Genomic DNA, 21,205 nt, shown 5'->3' with positions numbered 1-21,205 from the left:
GAAGGTTTTGATCTTTCCTTTTTATGTTCTCAAAACCTTCCATTGCACATGAGACAAACTTGCACACTACTCACAGGGAATATCATGACTGGAAGTCTTTCATATAAAAGGCATGGTATCAGTGCAGATCCAAAAATGCATAGTACATCCATGGGAACTACAAATACCGAGTACATACCATTAAACTCCCACACACTCATTCTCATCCTTAACCCCTACAATTTACCCTTCATAAGCAAATCCATACATCTTTAAAAAAATACTTTGTGACAGAAGGCAAGTAGGGCTACTCCTAACACCAGTTGCAACTACCATGTTACAGTGTCTCAACAATTCCAGATTACACTAAAGACTCAAACATAAAAAGATCTGGTTTGTACTCCCATAAGAACAAATATAAATTACATAAAAATATGCTGGGTATATCGAATCAAATTATTTCTTGCAGCTCGCTACAACACTAATAAAATCTGAAACCATACAATACAATGCCTTCTTTAGTCTTCACAGCAAACATGATACTATAAGGCTTATCTATCTTGGGACTCTTAAAACCATACTTTCATCAAAAAACACGTTTCCTTAGGCCAGTCAATCAAACCTTAAACTGAATTAAAAAAAATAAATAAAAACAATACTCACTGGGATCATTGGGATGGCCTTGATTCCACTGTTGATACGCATTGCCCCAACCCTGTGGTGCCAGATTTGTATTACCATTTTGACCAGGACCACCAGGACCCTGAACAAAACAGTTAGGCAAGTATTTACTTTATTATGACAAAAGCTGAACTTGCTCAAAATAACTGTTTAACTCTCTACTGCATCTAAAGACTATGTTGTGTTTACTTTAGTATGTATCAAGAAGGTACTTGCATTATCAATATTCAATACTCTCCTGTACTTAGTACTTAATGAATTAACTCACATTCTTGCAATACTGTTAAAATTGAGTGCATAATATAATAAATTGATCACAATTCTCAAAACTATCACATGAATGCAAAATTTATTTTGTCAAGAAGGGTTATAATCTCAGACAGGCAACTAATCTCTGATTATACTTACCATGCCTGCTTTTTCTGCTATCATTTTCTTTGCATTTTCTATTTGCTCATGAGATCCACGAATTATGAATGTCTTCTCATTAATGTTCTGGGGCGGTCGTCTATCCAACTCACAGTGTGCACCAGTCTGCTGGTTAATTGTTCGGATAGTCTCACCACCTAAAACCAAGGAATAAAATTATAATGGGATTTATTACTTTCACAAATTTGTACAGTACTTGACTTTTCAAGTTAGTGCAGTTCCTTTATATAAAAATATCAAATTCCATGGAGTAGGACAAATTCAATTATCTTCATATTTGAAATAAAGCAGTACCTACCTTTTCCTATTACTAAACCACATTTATTTGCAGGAACATTAAATATAGCTTCTAATTTGTCATTTGGTCCACCACGTCCACCACCACCACCTTGACCTCCCATGGGGCCTCCCATTGGCCCACCGCGACCCACTGTAGTTAGAAACAATGCTTGGTTAAGTATCTAATAAAATTCAACACTAGTTCTGTGCTCCCAAATCATCTTATTCTATTATCTGCAACATAAAATGTTATTCACAGAAACCTTTATAAATGAAATAAAAAACTGGACTTCTTCCAAGTTGAATAGCACTTACTAGGTCCACCTGGTCCACCAGGTCCACCCATCCCTGGCCCACCAGGCCCACCAGGTCCTCCAGGGCCACCTGGACCACCAAAACCCCCACGACCCATAGGTCCTCCTGGCCCACCATGACCACCTCGACCACCCCAGTCATTGTTGAAGCCACCTCGACCACCTCGCCCGCCACCAAATCGTTCCTAAAATTATACATAAGAAAAATTTTAGAGCACTCATATTCAAGAATCATACCATACACAATAATTAAATCTATTCCTTAATGGACAGGGTAATAAATCAATATATATGAGAGAAGAGGAGATGAGGTAGATAGATATGACCAGGGAGGAGAAGAAGGAGGAGACAGAGGATGGAATTTAGAAGAGAGACCGATGAGAGAGAGGACGAAAGAACCCCCCCAAGAACCGAAAAGACCCCCCCCCCCCCCCCCCCCCCCCCCCTCCCGAGAGCGAGAGAGGAAGAGAGAGAGAGAGAGAGAGAGAGAGAGAGAGAGAATAATTTGATAAAAGTTTTCATTGCAAGTTGAAAAATACCAAATTTGTGACTAATTTGTATTTTTCATAACTAACAAACCTTAGGTCTTAACATTAGGATTTACTAGCGCCAAGCTGGAAACCGGTAGAATTAAAATTACACTTGTGAGATCCAGGGACTAATGGCATCTATACCAGGTCACGGGGCATGTATACCCAGAATGCCCACGGCTACCTGTGACCCATCAGTTATATTGTGTTTCTTTTACTAGACAATTGTAAATTTTATGAAGTTATACAAAATATTTTCTAACAAATTTATTTTGTAAAATTATAATTATAGACCACACAATATCAAACCAGATAAGAAATAAAACTAGTTAACAAATTTTTGAGCATATTAGCAAAATATTTACAGGTACTCGTTTAACGACGGGGTTCTGTTCCAGCAACCACGTCATTAAATGCGTTGCTCTTTATTACGACTAATAGCATTAATTTTAACACACACATATTACACAGAACTAGTTTCCAACATAGCTTGCTGCTTAGAAAAGTTCTGACAATGCTTTTTATCATTTTATTACTCATATATTTTAACTTCACCATTTTCTAAATTCATAATGTATATTTTCTTTAAAATAGTGTATTTATAACAAATTTAGCCTACAATCCTGAGTTAGCCTACTAGTAAGTCAAAACTAGTCAATACAGCACTAAACTTTTCTCAGAAACTGCACATTGTTCAGCAGACTTTTATATTCTAAATTTGGTATTTTATAATTATACCAATTAGTTTCTTCGTCATTTATTTTTTTTGTAGAGGGTAGCGAGATTAAAAAGAAAAGTGAATTTCAGTGATCACAGGTCTTTCGAATGTCGCCGTCAAAACGTAAACAAAGCACAACGCCATCTATTGAGGAAAGCGAACACTAGACTATTCAGTAATTGGATAAGCATTTTCTAGCATTGATAAAGATTTACGCTTGCACTTCTTACCTCTAGTATCATCTGATCTAATGGGTGACATGTCTAATACATATGTAAATACACAGTTGTATTAAAAAAATGATCAAACTGTATGACATGCAAGTCTTTCAAGCATACTAAGAGTAGGGAATTCGTGCATGCCAAATGTCTCATTGTTTTGATTAAAAGGATTGGCTGGTAGACACTTCTCAAGTGGAATATTTAAGAAAAATATATTTATTTTAAAGTTATTATAAAAAACATATTTGACTTCACACATTTTCTTTTCATTACTAAGACTTATATTCTCAATAAACAAAGGATATGGCATAATTTCTGTCGTCTTGAAGTTTTAAACAAACGTGGCACCACCCGTTCAGCTGCGCAACTACCTAATGGCGGCTGAATCAAGCCGCCCAGTGGAGTTCCCAGACCACAGATGCCGAATTTAAGAGGTTCACTGTATAGCTTTCTTTACAAAGTATATTAAGAGCCTCATTTATTGTTTTAGCCATAGATTTTAGTTTTCAAAAACTTAGGCTAGGCTAGATTATTGGCACTGAATAGCCTTTCTCTTGGCCACCATTAGCAATGTTTTTATTTTTATTTTTATTTTTTTTATTCTCTTCATGTTATCGTCGTAACTCCAAGTTGGTGTAAAACATGTATGACGTTAAATGAGGAGTACCTGTACTTAAATTTACCAAGAAGACAGTAACTTTATATTTTATTTATAAATGTTTTTTCTAATATTTCTTTGCACTTTTCTTTGCAAAAATTACATCTGTAACTCACATATCATCAAAGATAAGAACTAAAACCAACAGTACCTCCTTGGTATATTAATGAGCAAATTTACAAAAACACATCTTGCATGACAGAAGCATTACATCCTCCCTTGAAGTCAAGAACCCAATTAAGTCTCTTATGAGCTGCAAAGTAGATTTTAGCCGACAAGAAGTTGCCATTAGTGAATTTATGACCTATAAAAGCAATGGCACCTCTTCTCCCCAATTCCCAAAAAATCGATGGAAAATATTATTAAAAAATGAGTGACACTGTCCACCCCCCAAAACCTGTTATTGCAACTCATGTGAGCATGTATATCCATTAAGGGTACATAAAAAGATTAAAAATTTCTCTCATGGTTTCTAAACCTTGCACTACAGGATTCATAATATATGTTCATATCACCTGAGACAGGAAAAATGACAAATTTTCCAAGACAATATGACAAATTTGTAACTAATTTGTATTTTTCATAACTAACAAACCTGAGGTCTTAACATTAGGATTTACTGGCGCCTAGCTAGAAACCGGTAAATTAAAATTAAACTTATGAGATCCAGGGACTATTGGCATCTACACCAGGTCACACAGCATGTATTACCCAGAATGCCCTAGGCGTCCCGTGACCCACCAGTTACTATTCTACCGCCTTTAAGATAGGACGTGTTTACTGTATCTGTTTTGAAGCCGGTTTTAGTTTGCCCGTTTTCATCCATTTCACTTTCATTTTTCTATAGCTACAAACCTGAGGTATTAACAAAAGGATAATTTCTAGTGTCTAGCTGGAATCGCTCAAAGATGAAAGCAAGATATCTTGTGATATCAGGCAACGCATGCGTAGATCGGGTGAAGAGTGGTCAAGGACCAATCACCTACGCCACCACGTCAAGTCTTTTCTTTAACCGCCTAGGCGAGTCGTGGTTAACCTCTCTTGGCCTTTACCCGGTTTTTTTGGCTGATATTATGCCTGCTTCTGCTACTCCTCGGCCTCGTCAATGTGTGCGCCCCGGAATTCAAGGTTTTCAGTGTTCTCGGTTTTTGGCTTAGGCGGCGACCAATACCCATATCACGTGTAGGCACCTGTATTTTAACTAATCCTTGCGCGGAATGCCAGGCATGGCCTAAAGAGCAGTGGAAGTCGTTTTACAGCAAGAAAGAGCATCGGAGGGTTTTGACTCTTCCTGCTTGACAGTCATACAACCTAAAAACTATTTCCTTTTTTCCCCAGTTGCTTTTGCTAATCGAGCATAATGTGACCATGAGGATCAAATTTCAGTTATTTTTTCGAGGCAAATGGGAAACCAAATATATTACATTCTTGTCACAAAATTTACTTACCCTCTCATCGCCACCACCATATTCATCCCTATCACGATCTCTATCTCGTCGATCTCTATCACCTCTGCCTTCGCCCCTTCTGTCACCAAAACCACCTCTACCTCGACCTCTTCCACCAAACTGCGCAGCTTGAGTCTCTTTTTCAGCAATTAAATCGTATACAAGTTGCTTGGCCATTTCAACCTTAAAAGATAGTAAAAAAAATTATTCAGGTCAATCCTTATTTTAATAAATGAAAACTAATGCCATTCTCATATGAAAAGAGGAAAATAATGTCAAACACACATGCGAATTGGTATTCCAAAGTTCTGTACCTTCTGATGATCACCACTAATTCTAAGGGGCTTTTCATTTTCCTGCTGAGGGCCATCCTGTATGATGACCATCTTTGCCCCACTCTTTTCTTGAAGTTGTTTAATTGTCTCACCACCTTTGCCTGTAACAGATGAAAAGTAAGATACTCTCTTTGATACAATTAAAAATGATAAACTTTTACAATATCAGAAGAAGCAGAAGCAGAAGCAGAAGAAAAGAAGAAGAAGAAGAAGAAGAAGAAGAAGAAGAAGAAGAAGAAGAAGAAGAACCTTACCTATTATAAGTCCAACTTTTGGACCCGGTATGCTTATTTCCACAGTAGCAGCATTTCCTCCCATTTCCATGCCAGGAGGGCCCATAGGACCACCACCCCCAGGCGGACCACCTGGACCACCACCAGGCCCTCCCATTCCTCCACGTCCACGCCGTTCAGCTGGTGTATCACCACGCTGAACTATGTCAAATATCATATCTTTTGCACGATTAATGGCATCCCTGCAAAAAGGGACAAAATGATTAAATTTATATTTCATACATTTATAAAAAAAAAATTTTTTTTGCAAGACTTCAACATTGACAGTAATATTCTAATGTGGAAATGTGGAAACTGTCCAGTTACCTAGGGCCCGAAATTGTACAAACACGCTCTGGTAAACCGCCACTGTCTTGAGCCATCTGGATCTTTGCACCCGATTCACGCTGCAGTCTAGAAATCTGCTCACCACCACGACCAATGACTGTAATCAGAAATTGCACCATTCACAGGCGTAAGTAAATGAGCCTTAGTCACGCACTGGGCAAAGAATGAGAAAATACTTACTCAAATGAAAATAAATTAAGAAGAAAACTAAGGACCAACATACCTACCATACCACCTCCAAGACAGGAGAGGAGGAAGGGTGAAAAAAAAAAAATAACATCAAGAGCTGAATCACTTAAAATCCAAAGGTGCTCACACTGTTTATGTTGACTTAAGGTGAAGCATATCATTAAGGACCTGAAACCAATCCTCAAAAGTGTGGCTCAATCCTAAGGCAGTCACTGCTATTGCCATGAGATTTCAAACATTACTTACATAGGTAAACAAGGTTCCTCACTTCAATTTTACTACAAACTCACATCACAAACTCTCCTTCCTCGGATTCAGCATTCACACCTGCATTACTCTACTTCAAAAGCTCTATTCATTCTACAATTTCATTATTGATTATAATCCACTCATTCTTCAACTATACTTAAAAAGCACCATATTCATGTATAAATGACAGGTTTATCACAATCATTCTCTTACACATCAAAGATCAAATACTGGATTTTTAAGATAGTTCTATAATTTCCATTAAATACACTATCATGGATATTTTGCAGCAGGAACAGAAGTTTAATTTTGATAATCTGAACAATTTTCCCATTTTAAACTAATTATCTTCTGATCAATGTCTCTTTGATGCAGTTCATTTGCAAAGATCAAACCATTAAACGTAACAATATTTTATAATAAAGTGACTCCATAACTAGCTAATTTGAAGAGTTTGATAGTTTCCTAAAATCCTCAGTAGGTAGAAAAGATAATGACAAATATCAAAATTTCTCAAGCTAATAAATTTAGATATGTAAAAATTCCTCATGGTAATAAATTAAGAATAACTTTAAACTAATCTGTCTTTAACACAAATTGAAGACAATTTACCTATCTAGAAATATGAAATTCCAAGAACTATAAATGTTAAACAGATAAAACAAAAAGTTCATACACAGTAGTTGAAAATGGTCCTTACAAAGCAACAAAATCAACAAAATGCATAAATGTTACAAGAGCACTTATAAGCTGTATGTGTACTGGATAAATCACAAAATGCAGTAATTTGTATTTTTCCTAGGTAAATACATCAGGCCCTTTTATGTAGGATTCCTCAGCATGAGGTAGAGTTGGTTGCTTAAACTTGGTAACATGGTAATTGACTGGTGGTAGGTGAGTGACAAGGAACCCTCTATTCATCTGTGTAATTCCCTCTATTCATCTGTGCAATTTGTTCCTATGGGAATGCAAACCATCACTTTCACATAAGAGGCTTACTAACAGGTGGGAGGATAGTCTCGACTAGCCAGCAAGTTGAATACCACCAATTGTGCTCCTGGTCACAATCAAAATCAGGAGTGAATGATTCCTATAACATAGTATACAATCTAGGCTTTACCAGGGAGTCTTATCTTCCGAGACAAAGCTCTATGATTAGATATCTGGTTGCAAAGTCTATCTGCATTGTATTCTGTCCAGCACATACTAGTCATAACAAAAATTGTGTCTGAGAAGTGATGAAAGACTCAACAACCTGATTTGCACACCAAAGGTTCTATGGACAAGAGTGAAAGGACACTGGGCAACATCCCTTGGTAAAATGAGATGAAGATAAGTTTGTTGCTGACAGGCATCTACCTTCACTTATCATGAACTAAAGTTCTCTGAACAGATAAGGATGGGCCAACATACTTGTCTTAGGAGTCAGGGAAGACATCCGGATGTCTCTGGAGGTACATGCAAAACTTTTCCAGGCAGCTCAACAGCACAGCAAACTGCCCAAGAACATTGACACTATAAACAAGTTAACACTGCAACTATCTGAAGGGGTTCTGAAGGAAACCTATCCTAAGATTGTAACAGTTTCCCCCCCTACAAGAAGAGTTGGATTCTCTCCCAAAGGACGGTGACACAACCAGCCTGCCTTGGTGAGTGCTTTGTACCCTGGCTTTAAACACAGACTTACTGGTACTGACTGCTGAATGACAATTCAAAGCTGACCTGTAACCACTCAAAATCATGGTCCACATTCCAATAGACATACATATGATTGGGCAAAGCCAAGCTAGAAGGTCTACTGATTAGCCCTCGTATGGTTCTGAGCACATGTACGCTGAAATCTTGGATGAAACTAGAACATTAGTGTTTGAACAACCAAGTGCACACTATTCGGTAGACTACAAAGCAATACTGTAATACTGCAAGTTTCCATGCATGAATTCTCATGCACCTCTCAATCCAAGTAAAGTACGCATATACAATACTAGACATTACACACTACTTGGGGTCCACAACCACACACGGATCAACATATTACAGACACAAAGGAACCTTTATTCTACTCCCATAACCCTGGGATCTTACACATGTTGAGGTATTCTCTGCATACCTCAGCAGGAGTACAAACAAGAAGACTCCAAGACAGCCCTCATGTAGACAGGGAGAAATTGGTTAATGAGCATGCCCACAGAACCCTATGTAAACCCTATGGCTGATGCTCCACCTAAAGGTAGGAGAATGCCTTTCACCAACCAAAGAGGAAGGAAACCACTAATCTTAAGTAAGGCAGAACTTCCTGTGACAGGCCACCTAGAACCAACACCATCACCACCACCTCACCTCGCCACAAAAGCAAGAGGCAGAGTAATTCCCTTTACAGAAACTGACAAGTAACTTTTCCCCTTACTCCACTGGTGTCAATTCTCTCCACTGTAAATGAGAACAGCCCAAATATTATCCACAAGACATACTAATAAAAACCAAATAGCTTACACTAACACCAAAGCCGAACAGCAGCCCAGCCTGTTAACATCCCTTCCCATTTTATGTTCTTTTATTCATCAAAACCATGTTGAATGAAACACAAGTAATATGCATACAATTACAAATATGAATGTTTCAGCTTGGTCATGAAGTCTTTAGGGGAAAACAGATGCCACAAAGCGCCTTAACAAATCAATTATTATTTATAACTCATGATTGATGGGATTTGTTTCAAATTTTTACCTATTTATTCTATGATCAATACTGAAACTTCCCCCTTGGGGAAATTTAGATATTTGACAAAGTTAATTTTTTTTTTTTTCAAGTCAAGACAAATATTTTTCTTAAATGGCGCCACTAAAAAAAAAAAAAAAAACTACTTTCCCAATGACAATTTAAATTATATATATATATATATATATATATATATATATATATATATATATATATATATACTATATATATATATATATATATATATATATATATATATGTGTGTGTGTATATATATGCTGTAAAATTTGGTTTTCTTAGAGAAATGAGCATTTAAGTTTTGAAAAGTGACTGGACTTTCAGAATCTAGTGATTATAACACCTTGAGTGAGTTGTCTATATTATTAGGACTCATTATCTCTTAATACTAAGAGAATGAGATAATTTAGTACGAGTATTTTAAATTTTTCTTTTTATGCTTTTTTACAATGTCGTTCACTGCGCCATACAAGTGGTGAACAAAATCGTCAATAAAGCAATATTTTTTTTTTTGCATCACTGCTTCAGGCTGTTTATTTAGACACTAGCTGAAAACTGTTAATAAATAATTTTGATGACTGAAAAATTCAGCGGTTAGCGTGCCCTTAACTTGACCGTCCCAGGGAAGGGGGGGGGGGATATTTAAATATAAATATAGTTAGATGCTACCAGGTGGGTAGAGGGTCCCCCCCTTACCACCAGTTAATTACTTTTTACCAAGTTTCAACAACTGATTCAAGCTCATGCTGAGAAATGCTTGTACATATAAAAAAGCTTCAGTTTGTATTCCCATAGGAACCAACAATGACTCCAGTCCTCACAGAAATCTGTAATGTGCTGTTCAGCCTGAACATATTACTTCATATTTTAATTTTAAAATAATATAAACTTTTCTCTTTTTTTTTTTTGCAGTGTCCCAACACTAGTTTACTGAACTACAGTGCCAAGGTAACACTAAAAATTTAAAGTGCAATTTACAGATGATTTGCTAAAAACTTAAAAGACTTATTGGAGAAAACAGCTATGTAAATTTACAAGTCTAAAATCCTCAAGACTAACTTACAAACCCCTCCAAGATAAATACCCTATAAACCATGCTTTAAATTGCCACACACTATCCTGTAAAGCCCATTATATTTCAACTGTCACAGATGGTGCCGAGACAAAATCTTAGATCCAAATATTGCCCAACAAAAATAAAATGACAAAACACATGGATAGTACATATGTAGATTTAACTACTCAATCCAAAGCTCAGTGCCCTAAATTCAAAATCTTAATATTTTCTTTAATTAGAAACTGAACTTGGGGTGTATTGCAGTGCCTTACACTAGTAGACAATTGAAATATTCCACTCCAGAATTAATTACAGAAAGTTTAATATGCATACACACATACCACCGGAAAATGCTACTTCGACTTTTATTTACTATTTCTCGAAACTAATTACAGAGAAGCTTATGAAATATTTGAAGTGATGTATAGTCAACAATGGGGAATCGTTATTTAAATATACTGCCAAGTGGAAAAGAGATGCCTTCTCAAATATTATTTACTTAAGGATTCTGGACTGAGGATGACCCATGCGCCAAGAGTACTTTTCTAACCTTCAAAGGCCAATATGTCAAAAGTTTTAGTTTTCCTAGTTATAACTATGTATTAATTATTTCAAGTTACCTATAAACACACACCACTGAACAATTTCCTAACACTCTGGGTAACACTGGATGACTGCCTATACTGCAAGTATTCACAAGATTAAAGTAATACTGCTTCCCTTTATTAAGCAACAAAATCCTTCAAACCATGAAGCAACTAGTTACTAAACTTATGAAAGTATGGAGCATTAACCACCTTTCAATAAATAACCTCAAAACTATTTCCAAATTAGGCACTGGAACTACAACCTATTGTGTACAAGTTCTTTTATAGTAGTTAACTGTGACTCCTAATCCAAGTTTTCCCAATGTCTGTTGTGCATTGTACATCTCTACAACCATTGAAAAACTATACGCAAAGAACTTTTCCTCCCTACATATATCCACTCTTCACATTATAGAAACAAAGGAAAATATAAAGCATTTTAATCCATTCTAACCTTTATAGCATAAAACTATCCTTCAAACCTCAAATTCCATTCTAGTACATACTTGCAAATCAAGTTATCAGCAAAAAACCAGTCAATATGCAAAGTATTGTGGATTTCATAAATACCACTTTTTTAGCAGATAATGTCAAACTATACACACAATCCTTACCACTAAGACATGGTTGCTGTTCTCATAAGCATAGAAAGAAAATCTTTTTACCAATGCCACTGACTTAACGTGAAGCATCAGTGAAATTACAAAATCACTAACAGTACAATTAATTACAATACTAAGTATTACTTATGATCCTTCTCCATACTCCGCTTTAATTTTACTTCTCATATAAAATATACTTAATTTAAATTTAGTATTTTTCCTGACACAAACCTACGCTTCCATATATAAAGTAATCTGTGCTTGTCTATGTTCGGTGTTACCGAATTCTTGTAAAATCGATACAAACAGGTTTCTTAATTAATACTGTTCAAACCCACAGAAAAAGATCACTACTGAAGACTTTTGGTGGTGGTTAAATATGTAAAGACCATTCTTCCCTCCTAACTTAATTATTGGTGGTGGTTAAATATGTAAAAACCATTCTCCCCTCCTAACTTTTCAATTTATTTCCATAACCATGTAATCCCTAGGTTCTGATCAGATGCTTTTTATACACCTACGTACACTGGTCTATCATGCTATGAAGAGATTCTTTTGATACACCTTTAAGCACCAACCTCTCCTATTCTTATCACTCATTTTACAAATCTATATACATTTGTTTATCAAGAAAACTCCTTTACAGAGAGTAAAATAAAAATAGTATTTTAACAGCCCTGGGTCCTTTGAAGTCGAGATGCAAAAACCTATACCATCAAAGTGCACAGAAACTACCATATGCAAATAACCTACCAATGACAACATTGTCAGAGGAAGATGTAAGAAATGTCTAAAACATTTTAAAAGATGAAATGAATTAAAAAAAAAAAAAAAAAAAAACTTAGGCTAAATAGAGCTTATGACAGGAAAAAGTAGGTGTGTTGTTGAACTTTGTATGCATAATATGTAGATATTCCCTAAACATAGATAGTCATTCTAAATGCAAAATAATGGAAATAAGGAAGTAGACCAACATGTTGTAATAGAAGAACAGGCCTTAGAAGTGCTAAAACATTTCTGTTACCACTGGAACATAAGAGACTATGAAGCAGGAACTGATAGGGCAGGAAGAAATTTCAAGCGCATACTAATAGAGCAGTAAGAAATAGAGTAGGTAAAGTCTGTGGACAGTGGTACTGGTAAATAAAATATACCACTAGTATATGGACATGGGCACCAGCAATGAATTGGATTGACTTTCAAAAGGTGTGATTAAAAAAAGTAATGTTTAACTAGCGCTGAGAAGGGATGAGGAACTAATTGTATAATATATATAAAAAAAGTAAATATGGAAGCAGGATGGAGGCCGGTAGCATGACCCAGAATGTCATGGAATATAGGGCATTACATGAAAACCTAAAAAAAGTTGCAAGTCAGGCAAATATGGGCTAACCAATTCAGCACCATAATCATTTCACAAGAAAAAGACAATGTAAACTGTTTTTTAACTAGTACATCAGATTACTGCAAGGTTTATATTAAATCATAAAAAACTACTCTCTTCACAAGTATAATCACTACTATCCACTTGAATCTCCTACACAAAAAATATAAAACATGCAAACTATAATCAATGAGTAAAATGAATACTCCTGTTACACAAGAAGTTTCTTTCTAAAGTCAAACCCACAAAGAACAATTTAAAAAAAACAAAAGGTAAAATAAAAAGCAAGAAAATAGGGGGGGATGAAGTGCATTATATCAAGTACTTTAAAAAGGTTTCCCTTCAACACACGGAAAACACAAATCACTTTCAGATGCTGAATTTCTGAGGTATTTTCTATAAAACCAGCATTCTTGTGACAAAGTATGAATTAGATCACTGGCATTCTGACTTATCAAGACATCTCAATCTCAATAATGAAACGAAGGATGAACAGACTTTTGGAATACCCTGCAGCATACAACATTAGAAAAAAAAAACTTAATCCCCTCTGAATCACTCAAGGCCACTGAACAATACACCCCATGCCAATGTATTTCCCCACTTGAAATATAAAGCAAAGAAAACAAGGTATTTCAATGTACCAATTCTTATACATACCAATTATGCTTTTGTCCTATGCATAACAGTTTATAGGCCGCCCAATATGTAAAACCTAACTTTCACCTTAACTAGAATATTCTAATTCATTGCTAGATACCATATAACGCAACACTAACACTAAAGTCCACCACGTATCTCATTAAAAATGTAATCTTCAATCGTTGCAAAACCTAAAAACTCCTCTAATAGATATCATTTCTTGTGGATTCGCTAGAACAGTACACCCACCTCATAATCAAAGAGGTATTAAGTTTCGACTTCATAGCCGCTCTCACACGTTGTTCCATTGCAGGCAGCGGCCCTCTGTCATACTAAGCTGTAGGTGCATAGCACTATACCTGTGGGATGACCCCTATAGACCCTCTTAGCCCTGAAACCCAAGATAACAGTGCAAAATAGAGCAGCAATATAACGTTGCAATCACACAGTGTGTGTAAGTTTCCATTTTGAGAACATTGTTATCCTAAGAGTTAGCATGCGCACACTCAGTATTGTACAGTATACTTGGTGAACTTTATCTCCTTCAATTTACCGAATTATCTTTCCGGTATGGTATAATATCACATTCAGATCAAATAGTCTCTCATGATCTTTGACCATTAAATTATCAGGGGAAAATCATTTTCCTGGAGGCAATACTGTAGGAATTTTATTGCTATTCCTGCCAACATAATACATGAGTTTCAATCAAGGAACTTAACCTTTTTTATTAATGGATGTTAGCCCTGCAACTATGTGGCAAATGTTCATTTATTCCCTAGGTCACTATTATGCAAGTCAAGATCATCCAATTTTGGTATATAAAACAAAAAACTATTTTCATCCCGAGAAGCACCTCTATTGATTCATCACCCAAGAATGAATATGCTCAAATACTAGACTAAATGAAATGTTTTCAATTTCAATGGAAAGTTATTCCTAAAATGTCAATCTTAAAGACCATTAATCCTAGCCTATACACATCAATATCCAGAATAAACAAGACATCTCAAACTATTCTACTACTTTTAGAGTATAGTAACATTTTCATTAACTAATAATACACCTACATCTGTTAATTTTTGACAATATAACCATCAATACCATAACTTGACTAATACTACAAGCACCTAAATAATGGTTGCATAGACAATACCAGTCTCAAAATGGAAACTTCACCACCAAAGATATCACCAAATTGATGGCAAAGCAAAGTAAAACAAAATAAAATAAATAAAAGGAAAAGTCATCACCAAATTGTGCAAATATAACAAGAAATGGAAGAGAATAAAATGGAAATAAAAGCTTTATGCATCCATCTTGTTATGTCACAAATCAACACAATTTCTAAACCACTAAACTAGTTCAATTCAACTACAGGAAGAGGTACCAATGAATACAACTTATGTTTCCTTATATATACAAAAAGGAACATGAATAATGCTTAGTGCTTTGGGGGAAAATCAAGAGAATATAAACAGACAATAGTAAATGTGATGGTCAGCAATACACTGTTCAAAGGAAATAGTGTAGATTAAGGTAGCAAGGAGCTAAACAGAATAGTTTGTATCACAATACATGAAAATATGAAACATTGTAAATCAGCAAAGCACAACACAGTCAGTATATAAGAAATTGTATAATCATTGGGAAAATCAAATATCAATATATAAGGTCTGTTTACAGGATAACCACTATAATATGACTTATCAACATACTGATAATAAAAAGTAAGATCAAAATTCAGTTTATCATTTTAAGCTGCTTGCAATATCATATACTGCAATGGTTACTTCAAGAATATTAAAATTGTCATCTATAATATAAATTTAGACTTTTAAAAGCACCAACAGCCTAACCATGCACCATATGCACTAGAGCAGTGATTCTACAAAATATTTCTCTGAGCTGAAAATATGCAAAAACAAAACATGGCATTAGTAACTCCACATGTTTTAATAAGAAATCTACATTATGGGTAATATCAAAATAATTCCAGATAATAAGTTTAGATTACTGCTACTCTTATGTTCCTAAGGTATTCCAAAGACAATTTATAAATATGCTTTCACGATAAAGTTTTAGGGAATTTGAAGTGGGTGTATTCAGAAAGATAATGTATCAAAATTTGTGTTTTGTTTAAAAGAACAGTCTAGCAACCACCATTACTAAGAACACATAGCTAGTTAACACAAGTAGCACTACTTCCAACACCTAAAATATTTGATTACAACCAACCTAACTGCAAAATGGCAAATGATTAATGTAAAACAATTTACCTCATTCATCAGAAATGACATTCAAATCTAGTTGAAAATATTTCACTAAAATGGCATCCCAAAACTCCAATAAGTTGATGCAAGTGCAAAATGGCATATTTTACCAAATCAAGATTTTAAATTCACACAATTCCTACAGTCACACAAAATAATCAAGTGTTCTCGCATAACAATCACCACCACCAAATATGCTGGCAAGTTTCTTTTCATAGAACAACTAAACTTGAAAAACAAGTACAAAAAACGTAATACAAAATCTGAAAAAACAAAATTGAGTAAAGAGCTTCTTGGTATCAGTGAGTGACAAACACATAAATGTAACAAAACCTTATCTTTTGAATCAAGATCCTCATGGGTCACGACTTTTTTCAATGAGGACTTCTACTTCAAAGTATTAAATTTTCAATCTTGCAATTCTAGAAAATCATGAATTCTTAACTAGTCTTAAAGGATAAAATGCCATGCAGATATTAACACATTATTTCACAGACTTAATGTATGTTAGCTACCAAAACAAAACCACCAAATTTTTGTAAACGGCAAGCTGGAGAAATTACTATCAAAAGATCAAAATCTTACATAATCCTCTCCACTATGGTATTAAGTATGGAATAAAATTGATATTTAAAGTCCAGGTACAACGCCCAACAAGTACATCTAAGCTATAAACAGTAACTTAATCAAACCACCACTTGGGATTTTGTTACCGACAAGTTATGTATGTTATTTTTTCTTCTGACAATGTTTAAAAATAAACCTAAGGTTATTCAGACAAAAATATTATTTTTGCAAGTTTGTCTGAAATCTTACTTACGTAAGTCACAGGGTAATTAACCCAGGTACAATTAAGCATACACAATTAACATGCAAATATCAAAGTATGTATTTAATGATTATAATAACCTTTCCTAATATTTGCTATCATTCAGAACTCATTCGTAACACATACATACAAATTTTTCAAAGGAAAACAATTATTTTCCATAGAAAGGTATTACACCAGTGGTCCAAATAAAAAATAGATAACGTAACTGGTACAGTTCTCAAAAAATAAATCATAACCTCAACTTATATGCACACGGGCATGCACGCACGCGCACACATTCAATCTCGCTCCCACACACGAGCAATATAGTCAGTATTGAGATGTTGAGGAAAGGATTCTCATCAACAATGATCATAACTGAAGTAGCACAATTAATAAACAATACATTAGTATGTATAGTTCCACTGTTCAATTAAATTCACACAATACCTAGTTATGTACAGTATTGCATGCACCAAGTAAAATAAATATTGCAATGATAGTGATTCCAAGGTACCATATCCAAAGCCAAATAAAACATAGGGTGTAAATAGTACTTATATCAACCACCATAAGAACTGGTTGCCTAAAGAATTAATTCTTGATGACAATCAGAAAATGTTTACATTAAATATTGGAAGGCATAAAAAAATAAAATTCCTTTTGCTATAAAATAATAAAAGTTTTGCTATATCTTGTGACATAACTGGCCCTTTCCTTCATAACCATACACTGCCTTTGACAATTATTCTTCCAATGCTGAAAAAGCAACTCTGCTGGACTCCTAAGCACAAGGGAATAAGTTTCTCTTTACTCTTCTTAAGAGAACCAATATGCAACTAAATTATCTCCAGTTAACAATTAGACCAAAGGTAAAAATGTAAGCTATACATTCCTCATGGCAACCCCAAACTACACACTAGTACGCATGAAACTGCAAGAGCCTGGGAATTCAAATCTTATGAGGGACTATAATTTAAAATCAAAATAAACAAAACTTGATGCAAGTGATGTGATTTGGCACCCAATAATTTTTGTTATCAAATCCACTTTAATAAAGTGAAAAGTTGAACAAATAATGGGATGGAAAGTAAATTAATGTGGGGTATGTACCTAGAGGCCAAAATGGACACTGCCAAATTATAAGTTCAGTAAGGATAAGCATGCTCTTTAATCTTATGGTCTTGTACAGATAAATATCTAGTGAGGTGACTAACTGATCAAAATAGTACTACTAAAATATATACGATTGTATGGAAAGTAGTTTACCCATATTTTGTGGTGGTGGTTTACTTACTGATGAAAACAAACCAGAAAGAAACACACACATCCAGATATAAAGATAGATACTATTTGATTAGACTAATAATACTGTAGTAAGCTCCAGAGCAACTTCAATCCGAGCTTTTGTTATACTGTGAATGACAACTGCTAAACCTATGGATGGGTAAGGATAATAAGGTAACATCAAGGTTTTGTTCAAAGGGTACAATGTATATCTTAATACTGTATTTAGATATACTGAAAGGCTGAAGATGACAAAATTTGTCATGTGATATTTAGAATGAAAAGAAAAATACAGTATATTAATGCCTTTTCTGCATAAAAGAGCAATCATCAAGGGTAGCTGACATGTAATAAATATTAACATAACAGCTTGTTTACACATCTTTGGCAATTTTCAGGTAAAGATCTTGATCTTGTCATTGTTTTTCATTTTAAAATATGCCACAAAAAATATAAGTAATTTGCTTTTTAAATGTCAAGAGATTACATGTCATAGTATATGAATAGTACCTTTAGTGTAAAACACTGCTTATGTCCCTAACTATGGGACAAACAGGATTTACACACCCTAACAAAGTTGGCGCACACATTCTTTGTAAGATATATGTATTATTACTAAGGTACTGCACCTCTCAACAAGGTTTTCCCTTTTAATCATACAACAAATTAAGAAATGCACAGGAAAACGCTGCATACCTGGCCCCTGCCTGCATTTCTGTATAGTACAGACTTCAGTGTACTATATGAAGGAAGGGATACAAGAATTAGAATACAAAGTTCAGGATAAAGGACAATGCTGGGACCTATGAGGTCATTCAGTGCTTATGGGGGCAATTAAGTGAGGTTTTAAAAGGTTCAATGGGAAGAAATCATTTTGTACAATGAAACAATTGTTAGGAGAGTGAAAAGTAAGATGGAAGAAAGATATGAATGAAGGTACAGTAAAAGAAATAGAAGGGGTTGCAGCTATGGGCTGATGGGATGCTGCAAGGAACCCTAAGTAAAGCCGACAGTGCACTGCGCAAGGTACACAGACGGCATTAATTCCTTATGCATGGTGTGCGTGTGTGTAAAGAACAGAATGAGTACAGTACGTATTTGATCTGCTGCATGAAAAATTTACTAAAACTTGACTCTTCAGCTGCTTCTGAAGAAATTCTAGTTTCACAAACGGCACAAAAATCTGCTCTGGAGACAGGCAAATTCACTTTCATATCAACAGTTCTGTCCTATCTGAAGATGCAACTAATTCCCCACCAAAAATTCTAGAACCATCAATACACCCCTGCCTTATCTTTTCATCATTAATTGTTCAGGCCTAATATAAAGCTCTATGAAGGGAGAAATTGAAACTTCAATTATTACATCAAGATAACTTCAATATGTGAACTTAAATAGAAAATTGACAGCAGAAACTTTTTGGATCCATTAATTATCTTCCTAGTAGGTTACTTGCATCATCAATAACCATATATTCTTAAATTATCATGACCCCTAGAGTTCAGTGACGATAAAAATTTCCAGCTAAAAGTGCTTATATGTCACTAAATGGCGTTTGACAATATATTTAGCCAAGGCCACAGGAGAAATGAAAGAAGGAGTACAGAGCGCTTTCGTGTTATTTCAACACATTTTCGAGGTACATAAAATAAATTTTCCTATGAAATGAGTTACCTACTAAAAAGAAACTCAAAAGAATAAAACTTTATCCTTTTGAAAATAAGAAAACATGGAAACTTACAAGGAATACTGTACTATGACCAGACAAGACCAAAAGGTCTGAAATGATCACTATCATTCAAGACATTTAATGGTATAAGTAAACAACAGGTAACACAAAAAATACTTGAAACATCATAAATAAGAGTACCTTTAAATCCTAAGTGAGTAGATTACAAATACTACAATTCCATTAGATTACAAATACTTGAATTTTATTAAAATTTTTGTAGTATATTACGAAGTTCTTCAATTTCATTAAGCTATTTTTACTTGCACAGTCATAACTTACAAATAAATCTGGGAATTATCAAAGCACAAGCTTGATGATTATCATGCTTTAATTTTGTTCGGTCTAAAATCACCAAACCATTTCAATTTCACTACTGTACTAAGTTACTTCACACATCACTACTAGGGTAAGGTTTACATACAATAAAAAAAATACAGAGAGAAATGTTACTACCACATACGACCTACTGGCAGATTATGAATATTTACATACTTATACTGAAATGCAATTTGCCTTAGCTTTGCCATCAGTAATCGCAAGCATCCAATTACAAGTCTCCCAAAAGGAATTCACTCACGTCATAAAATTTTTAAAAAATAAATCCAACAAAAACCTATAAAAGCTTGCACCAAAAACTATTTAACATACTATATGAGAAGAGTATGAAATATTTATAGAACAAAGATATCGAACACAGTATCACCAATGTCTGTCAGCAAAAAACTTGAGAGCAAAGTAGTCAAAATCATCAACATTTTGAGTATACATACATACATACATACATACATACATACACACATACATACACATACACACACACACATACATACATACATGCGCACACACACACACACATACATATACACACACACACATATACACACATATATACATATATACATATATACATATATAAATCATATAGATACATATATACAGATATATATATATAATATTATATATGTATATATTAAAAAAATATTAATTATAATGTATATATTTATATCTATATATATATATAAATATATATATATATATATATATATATATATATATAAAACTGTTATGTAGCAAAAAGTAAACCTTCAACAATCATGAATCAAAATATAAAACTTTTGAGTAACCGTGGTATAGAAAAAATTAAACAAAATACCCGCCTACCCACACAAAAACAAATAACCTTCATTCAATATAATTAAGAATCTGCATTAGTTCAGAAGCACACTACTAAAGCAATGAGCATGTAACCATTCATGTAATGGAAGGCCATGTTCCATCACATCTATGAGGCAGAAAGCTTTCAAGCTCATTTCAGGTTTAAACACCAAGTCATGGCTAGAAACTCCTTATCTTTCTATTAACCGCCCCCACCCTCGTATACATACGATCACACAGCTTTGGGCCAGGGAATGGGTATTGTACAGTATACGATCATTATTTAGCA

General features: G+C 34.5%; 1 protein-coding gene across 16 annotated transcripts in view; it reads right to left on the bottom strand.

Moving 5' to 3' along the window:
• LOC135198758 (far upstream element-binding protein 1-like) overlaps positions 1-21,205 on the bottom strand; it is a 77,169-nt gene that overhangs the window by 29,973 nt on the left and 25,991 nt on the right. For 14 of the 16 annotated variants that reach the window (XM_064226655.1, XM_064226662.1, XM_064226657.1 and 11 more), the window contains 8 exons: positions 6,192-6,309; positions 5,847-6,067; positions 5,572-5,693; positions 5,258-5,440; positions 1,684-1,867; positions 1,388-1,519; positions 1,069-1,226; positions 643-742 (listed from right to left, as the gene is read on the bottom strand). In XM_064226655.1, coding sequence (XP_064082725.1) covers positions 643-742; positions 1,069-1,226; positions 1,388-1,519; positions 1,684-1,867; positions 5,258-5,440; positions 5,572-5,693; positions 5,847-6,067; positions 6,192-6,309 — 1,218 coding nt within the window. The remainder of the gene's footprint in view (positions 1-642; positions 743-1,068; positions 1,227-1,387; positions 1,520-1,683; positions 1,868-5,257; positions 5,441-5,571; positions 5,694-5,846; positions 6,068-6,191; positions 6,310-21,205) is intronic. The other 2 variants (XM_064226666.1, XM_064226656.1) reach the window with 1 other exon arrangement.

This window comes from Macrobrachium nipponense, chromosome 22, assembly GCF_015104395.2.
Source record: "Macrobrachium nipponense isolate FS-2020 chromosome 22, ASM1510439v2, whole genome shotgun sequence".
NCBI lineage: Eukaryota > Metazoa > Arthropoda > Malacostraca > Decapoda > Palaemonidae > Macrobrachium > Macrobrachium nipponense.
Note: the sequence above shows the minus strand (reverse complement) of the source record. Positions and strands in the feature narration are given on the sequence as shown.